Genomic DNA, 7961 nt, shown 5'->3' with positions numbered 1-7961 from the left:
AGCAAGACTTTTGTAGAAAAACTAGATAAGCACCGAAGAAAGTTCTTTTGGCAAGGCTGCAATAAGAAGAATCGTTACTACCTGGTAAAATGGAAAAGGGTATGTAGGTCGAAAGAGAAAGGGGGCCTGGGGGTCAAAGATCTCAGGAAACAGAATATCAGTCTTATGGTGAAGTGGTGGTGGAAACTCGAAACCTAGAAAGGGGTGTGGCAAGATCTGGTTAAAGCGAGATATTTGTATAACAAGTCTGTGGCCACAGTGTCCTCGAGATATTCTAATTCGCCTTGCTGGAAAGCCCTCCTGAAGGTTAAAGACCTATACATGGTGGGGAGGCGAATTGCTTTGGGGGCTGGTAATCTGGCCAGGGTGTGGAAAGATTCCCTGAATGGTCTCCCACCACTCGAATTATCCTTCCCACAGTTGTTTGCAATTTGCACTGACCAAGATTGCACAGTGGAAAACTTTGGTGGTACTGTACCCTCTTCTTTCTTTAGACACCGTCTTGACCCTAATCTGAGAGATCAATGGGATAAAATGCGTGCGCTAGTTGTGGGTTTAAACCTCTCTGCTGATAGAGACTCGGTCTATTGGGGGCTCAATAAAAATGCCAAATATACTACCAAATCTATGTATAAATGGCTGGAGCAGCCGATTAGTGGTTGCAACCATAGATGGATCTGGGAATCCAAACTTCCTCTTAAGATCCACGTCTTCCTATGGCAATTGGCACAAGATGCAGTTCTCACCAGATCGGTGATGAAAAGGAAAAACTGGCCAGGAAACCCTGTGTGTTCCTTCTGTGGCCAGCTGGAAACGAGCTCGCATTTGTTTTTCTCCTGTCATGTGGCTCAAGTGGCCTGGAGATCTATTGGTGTGGTCCTGGGGACTGACACATGTCCTAATAATGTTTGGCAATATTATGTGTGGTGTAATATGTATTTGCCAAATGGAGCCAAGTTCTTCACTGTGGGCCTGGCGGCTGTGACATGGGCCATTTGGCTGGCTCGCAATAGAGCTACCTTTGAGAAGAAGTTGATTAAATCTTCGTTTGAGATTGTGTTTTCGGCTTGTTCTTTTCTTTTGTATTGAGCAGGGCTTCAGAAGCAGGGAGACGCGGAGGACCTACGCCAAGGCGCGGAGATGATCCGCTCGAGCACAACCAGGCTGATGGTGATGTGTGAGAAGGCCAGGAGTGTGAAGGATGAGGATGGAGCTTGGTGATGAGCTTGGATGTTCTTCTTCTCGGCTTGCATGCTGTCTGTTTTTAACTTTCTGAGCCCCTTTTGGTCTCGTGTTTAGTTGGTGGTCCTGGATTTGTAATATGTTTGGTGCTGTCAGGTTTTCGCCCCACAGTGCTCGTCACGATGGCGGGCGGGCTTGGTGGGTTTTCTGTCAGTGCTTTGAACTTGCTATTCCTTTCCCTCCTCTGTTGGTTCCTGAAACTGTTATATTTCCGTTTAATGCAAATGGAAAGGGGTACGCCCGGTTCAAAAAAAAAAGTCCAATCCAATCAGTGCCACGAAGAAGGATTTGCTCATTCGTCTTCGTCTTCTACTTATTTATCTTGGTGCGCGAGTAAACAAACGAAGGACGAGGGCCATGGCCAGGTGTTGACATGCACTCACGTCACCCCTAGATCAGCCTACTCTCACGCGTGAAATCAGTGAGGTATTTTTTTAATTATAAATCAGTGAGCTTTAATTATAAGGATTGATGACAGTCAACTTGGTGAACGCCTGATCGGTGTAGTGCACAAGAGCACTGCTATACACACGACGGATGGACGCACGACCCACAGACGACAAGTCAGGTAGACCGTAGGATTAGCTGGGGTTTTTAATCTGTGTGGCTCCTGCTCCCGTCGGGCACACATCGTCCAGCAGTCAATCGTGTGCAGAGCACTTTCGAGTGCACAAACCTCGGCTTATAATTGCCACCGGAGAAACGCATCGCCGAGTGCTCGGACTTGTTTGTTGTTGGCTAGCCTTTTCTCGGGCACATTGGAACATGTCACATGTGCACTACTCGTACATACTACTCCTATGCGTCACTTCAGCTCCTAGTGTGTGGTTAGGACTTGTGTACCTCGGCCTCCAATCTTTTAATCCACGCCCATGATTGCTAGTAGTAGGAGGAATGAACTGATCGAAACTGATTTCACTATTTCAGGATGACCCATCCAAGTCCAACCCATCCATCCATTCAATCCACTATACCTGTGACACCTCGTTTAGGACGGTAGCACTTTGAATGAATGCCCGATCGACCTGTGCCGTTGGAAATCGGGATTGATTGACGAGACGCGTATCCGTGCTCGCCTCTAACCTCGCACCAACCGGCAACGTTCACATGGCTGCTAGACCTGCGAGCAATTGCTGAACCGGGAGCAAGTTTAAATGCGAGTGGGTAGCAGGTTCCCTCCGGGCTGCACACTAATGTCTGAACTCTGAAGTCTGAAGTCTTGTGGGTGCAGTTGTGCGTCCCTGTTTCCTCCATGCCGCATCATGTGGATTGCATGGATGAAACGCCACCTTCAGATCAGGCGGGTTTTCTTATCAGTCCACAACCATTGAGGCGAGCGTGCACTCCACGACCAAAAATAATAATAACTGAATTCAGAGTTCAGTTGCAACTGCAAAACTGGTGTCACGAACACACAAGCTCCGGATTCCTCTTTGAAGGCCCTGTATGTTTGGGCTGTGGTTTGGTCGCTTGTGGGCTCACAAGATGGTGTAACGAACTGTCAACTCGCCTGAGAGGAAATACCGCTAAAGAAAAGAGAGGGAATTCTCTGAAGCAGCGATCCAGCAAAAGGAAACATGATTGGTTGATCTAAAAAAAAGCAGAAAGAAACATTAGCTTATGCAGAATTACATTCCAATCATGTTGCCCAGCAACAACTATCACTTCAAACATATGTTATGTAAACAGTTGAAATATAAGCAATGTTTATTTATGCCCTACATCGAACAGCTTAATGGCTAAAGGTGAAATCAAAAGCAAGATCAAAGCAAAAGCAAGCATACACTGCCCTCAAATCCACATCACTTTGACTCCAAAAGCGAAAGGCGAATGAATATGCAGGATCTGTCAAAGCTAAGCCAAGATCCATTCCCAAGGAGTCCTCACAAACTTATTACTACATGCCAGTCCACCTATGAACCTTCAGCAGATATAAGAATGGTTTGGACTACGCTCTACACAGAGCAGCCCATCCACCGTTATCCACGCAAGCCAAACCTTACGCTAGCTGCATTTCAGAATGAATTCCAGCAAATTCACAGATAAGAGATGCAAGGCCACATTTTAACTGAAGTTCAACACTTGTATGTAAATATCATCGTCACATAGGTTCAAGCCAGCATTCCAGATCATTACAACATATCACAAGTTCACAATAACCGCTCCAGCCAATCGAAACTATTTTTTCGCATTTCAGAATGCTCCTATGTGGATGAAGATGGCATCCTAATCTTCTTTCATCAGCCCTTCAGAGTTGCTGGAGCCAGGTTCCTCCATGGTGGCGTCCTTGCTGATCAAATCTCTCTCTTCTTGGCCTGGTTGAGAACTGGTCGCTGGAGCTTCAAACGGCATCAAGCTAATAGCTATTGCCGCCTTCAGCTCGTCATCACTCTCCTCTTGCATCATAGTCATGCCCTGTTGTTCGTAAGGTTGCTGACGAGGTACTTCAGTCTTGGTGCCTGGAACTTCATGGCCCCTCAAGCCAGCAGCTACCCCCACTGTGAGATACCTCCTCGAGGCAATCACTATTGCAGTGTTGCTCCCCTGTTTCTTCTGCGCCTTGAAGCGTGAATGTGTAATGGTCCTGGCTTCCTCAGGACGCAGCCACCGGCCAAAATCGTTGTTATCAGAAGGGCAGTCCCTGGGAAAAGTGCCCCTTACCACATAGATGTTTGAGCCAGGACCCCTCATGTTGTCAAGGTAATCTGAGAGGAAAAACTGAGAGAGGTACTCAGGGGCCGGGTACAGACTATCGAAGTTGTACTACTCCCCATCCACGTTCCTAATGCAGAACCAGTGATTCTGGAAGTGGCAGATGAAGGCAGTTTCCAGTTCAGGCTTGGATTGGGATCCCGCTGCAGCTTGGGAATACATGGAGATAAATTGGAGGTCCCATACCTCTAGTGCCCTCTTCAAAACCTATCAATGAAAAGAAATATAGGTTCATGAATCATGAAATAATGTGGAGTAGTTATTCCAGGAAATGAGCAGAGCTAGCAAACATCCGAACATGAATCATGAAATAACTATGTACTTTCTAAACTAAAATAGTCTATTTATTCAAAGATTTATATGCGACTCTTCTTCTTTATTGCATCTACATACCATGGCACACCTTTCTTGGACATACTGGTTTTGAGCCAACTTAAATTTGAATGAAAGAAATAGTGCAAAACTTAAAATTCCAAAGTTTTATGGCCTGTATTGATGATGCAAATCTATCCAAAATTTCCAAAACGTCTCATAAAATCACAAAATTACGATGAAGTTTGATAATACCTATTGTTGTGAAGTTCCTTTAGTAATAACTTCCACAATAGCACTAACAGGTTTTACAAAGTCCCAAAATTTGACCGTACCACCTTTTATTAACGAAACCCCCCATACCACCTTCAGCTTATAGTAATCGGTGACTTGACCAAATTTGTAGTGGAAGTCCTTCCTAAGGTCAAAAGCGAAAACTAAAGTATGAAACAAATTTCAAATAACCCAAAGCTGTTATAACATATATGATCCAAAGTAGTAACTTTTTTGTGAACTTCGCTTCTGTAAATAGAATATCACTTATCAATCATCATGTGTGTACCTGTGTGCTAAGTGCATATTAGTAAACACCAATAATGAACCATTACAAATTTGCGCCCACTGCCCTCATAAATTGAGATGGGCGAAAATACATAAAGAGAACTACTTCATGATGGTCCATTTTATTTGTTCTCACAAGCATTTATGCAGAACCCCATTAACAATTACTTCCTTTTTTTAATTGATTAACAATTACTTCTAGGAAAGAAAATAAAATCTAATATCAAAATTCGGACAAAATAAACCAACACATGAGTGCATCAATCGCATAACTAAAAAAAGAACACCGCCGCCATTCGTAGTGTACACAATAATAGTTAAATACTTCTGTTTAGAAAAGCCATCTTATAAGCTTCTGTTCAGAAAACAATTAATAGTTTTCTAGCTAGATATAAGTGCATGCAAGCTTATTGTTCGAGCCCCAAAAGGAAAATATTGTTTTACAGTTTTTTCCTTTTCATACACAAGCTATATAATGTTATTTCGCGGGAAAATTAGAAAAGCCATCTTACAAAATGTGCCTACACACTACAGACCTGATACAGTCCTACAACCCAGCGGTGGTATTCTTAAGTGAAACAAAAAAGAAAGTTCGAGAACTGGAAAAGTTGAAGTGGAGCTTGGGTTTCAGACATGGTGTTGCAGTGAGTTGTGTTGGAAGGAGTGGGGGACTAGCTTTGTTGTGGAGAGACAGTGTGCAGGTGACAGGGCATGGTGCCAGTACTACTTAGATGCGACTATTATTGTTGATGACAAAACCTATAGATTTACTGGAATCTATGGGGAACCATGTACTGAGCAGAGGATGAAAACTTGGGACGCGTTGTGATTTCTTAGAGCCCAAGATAATCTACGATGGCTGTGTGCAGGGGACTTTAACGAGGTGTTATTCCAAGCAGAACAAAAAGGTGGGAATCCGAGAAGTTACGCAGATGGATGCTTGGCCGATTGTGGCCTTGCGGACCTCAGTTTCTCGGGATACCCATTCACTTGGGACAGTAAAAGAGATGCTGACGAGAACATACAAGTTAGGCTGGACCGTGCAACATGCAATGATGATTTTATTCAGATGTTCCCGGAGACTATTGTTGATCACATTCTTACAGAGGAATCTGACCGTGTTGCCTTCGTTATCCGTGCCCTTGTGACACCGGTCACAGGTAGCAGTAGGATGCACATGGGGTTTCGCTTTGAGGAAGCCTGGACTAGGCATGAATTGTATGATGGCATGGTCATGGATGCATGGTATGCAGCCGACCATGGACAGAGTGGGCTACAAGCGGTGTGCACAAAGCTGGACGCAGTTACCAGGGATATGCAGAGATGGAGTAGGGACGTTTTTGGCTCAATAAAAAGGTAAATCGGGAAACTGAAAGGCCAGCTACGTGACGCCAAGGAACGAGCCCTTAACACAGGTTACATGCAGGAGATTAAGGACATCGAGGGGCCGCTCCATGACCTGTTTGAGCGTGAGGAGATATACTACAAGCAACGGTCCAGAATAGGTTGGCTACAATGGGGTGATCAAAATACAAAATATTTTCAGAACAGAGCCTCGCACAGGAAAAGGAAGAACACAGTTAAAGCGCTAATAAAGGAGGATGGCTCTCGTTGCACTACTGATGATGAGATGCGAGTGCTGGCAGATTTTTATAAGAGTTTGTTCTCGCCAGAGGGGTCGGAGGAGACAGAGAAGTTGCTGCAGCATATTGACGGTAAGAGATGAACTCATGGCTGACAGCAGTCGTGACAGACAAGGAAATCGAGGAGGCATTGTTTCAGATGGGGCCAACAAAAGCGCCGGGTATGGATGGACTGCCAGCGATGTTTTACCAACGCCACTGGGTGTTGGTCAGGGATGATGTATGCAAAGCAATCCGGGAGTTTTTAGCAGGGGCGGCGGCACCAGATTCTTTTAATGATACTGTTATTGTCATGATCCCAAAAGTTAACTCTCCGGAGCTACTATCTCATCTTCGTCCTATCAGCCTGTGTAATGTACTATACAAAATAGCGGTGAAAGTTTTGGCGAACAAGCTGAAAGTGCTACTTCCGATTATGATCTCTGAAGAGCAGAGTGCTTTTGTCCCTGGAAGGCTCATTACTGATAATGTCCTTGTAGCCTGTGAATGCGTTCATGCAATCAGGACGCGGAAGAGGAAGAAGCCGCTTTGTGCAGTTAAGCTGGATATGATGAAAGTGTACGACTGAGTTGAATGGAATTTTCTTGAGCAAATGATGCCACGCTTTGGCTTCACAGAGGGCTGGATTCAGATGATTATGTGTTGCGTCACTTCAGCCAGGTTTTCGGTAAATCTTAATGGGGGTCTTTCACACAGTTTCATACCTTCTAGGGGGCTGACCATACCTTTTTTTGTTCTGTGTTGAAGGTTTTTCTGCGTTACTGAAGCATGCTCAGAGTAGAAATGACATTAAGGGGGTTTCCTTTGGGAGCACTGGCCCCACGGTAACCCACCTTTTATTTGCTGACGCTAGTGTGGCTTTCTTTCAGGCATCCCAGGGTAATTTGCAGGCTTTGCGAACTATTCTACAGGACCATGAGGTGGCGTTGGGTCAGAAAGTTAATTTGCAAAAATCTATCTATTTTCTTTGGAAAAGGCTGCATGGAAGAGGACAAAGATGCTCTCAAAGGTGTTCTAGGTATCGAGTCAGAAGCACTCAGTGAGCGATATCTTGGCCTTCCCACAGTGGTGGGGAGATCAAAGGACGGAACCTTCAAACATGTTCGACAGTGTTCCAGTGGGAAAGTTGTTGGATGGAAATGTCAGGGTTTCTCAAAGGCTGCGAAAGAGGTACTTGTTAAATCTGTCTCGCAATCAATACCGATGTATACCATGAGTTGCTTTTACCTCACAAAGAAAATGTGCTGGAACCTGTCTTCGATCTCTTCGAACTTCTGATGGGGTGAAGCCAATGATGAAAAGAGGGTGCACTGGATTGCATGGGACAAAATGTGTGCTCGCAAGCAAGAGGGGGGGCTAGGTTTTCTGGACATGGGGGCTTTTAACCAAGTGTTGCTGGCTAAGCAAGCTTGGCGTATACTGCAGGTCCCCTCATCGCTGTGTGCAAGAGTCGTCAAAGCGAGATACTTCCCGGAGAGCTCGATTATTAAT

General features: G+C 44.9%; 1 protein-coding gene across 1 annotated transcript in view; it reads right to left on the bottom strand.

Moving 5' to 3' along the window:
• Positions 1–3298: 3298 nt before the first annotated feature.
• Positions 3299–7961, bottom strand: part of LOC119346669 (putative ataxin-3 homolog) — an 8412-nt gene continuing 3749 nt past the window's right edge. Inside the window, exon 3 of the mRNA XM_037615909.1 lies at positions 3299–4161. Within this exon, the coding sequence (XP_037471806.1) occupies positions 4006–4161 (156 nt within the window). The 3' untranslated portion in view covers positions 3299–4005. The remainder of the gene's footprint in view (positions 4162–7961) is intronic.

This window comes from Triticum dicoccoides, chromosome 1B (assembly GCF_002162155.2).
Source record: "Triticum dicoccoides isolate Atlit2015 ecotype Zavitan chromosome 1B, WEW_v2.0, whole genome shotgun sequence".
Classification (NCBI taxonomy): domain Eukaryota; kingdom Viridiplantae; phylum Streptophyta; class Magnoliopsida; order Poales; family Poaceae; genus Triticum; species Triticum dicoccoides.
Note: the sequence above shows the minus strand (reverse complement) of the source record. Positions and strands in the feature narration are given on the sequence as shown.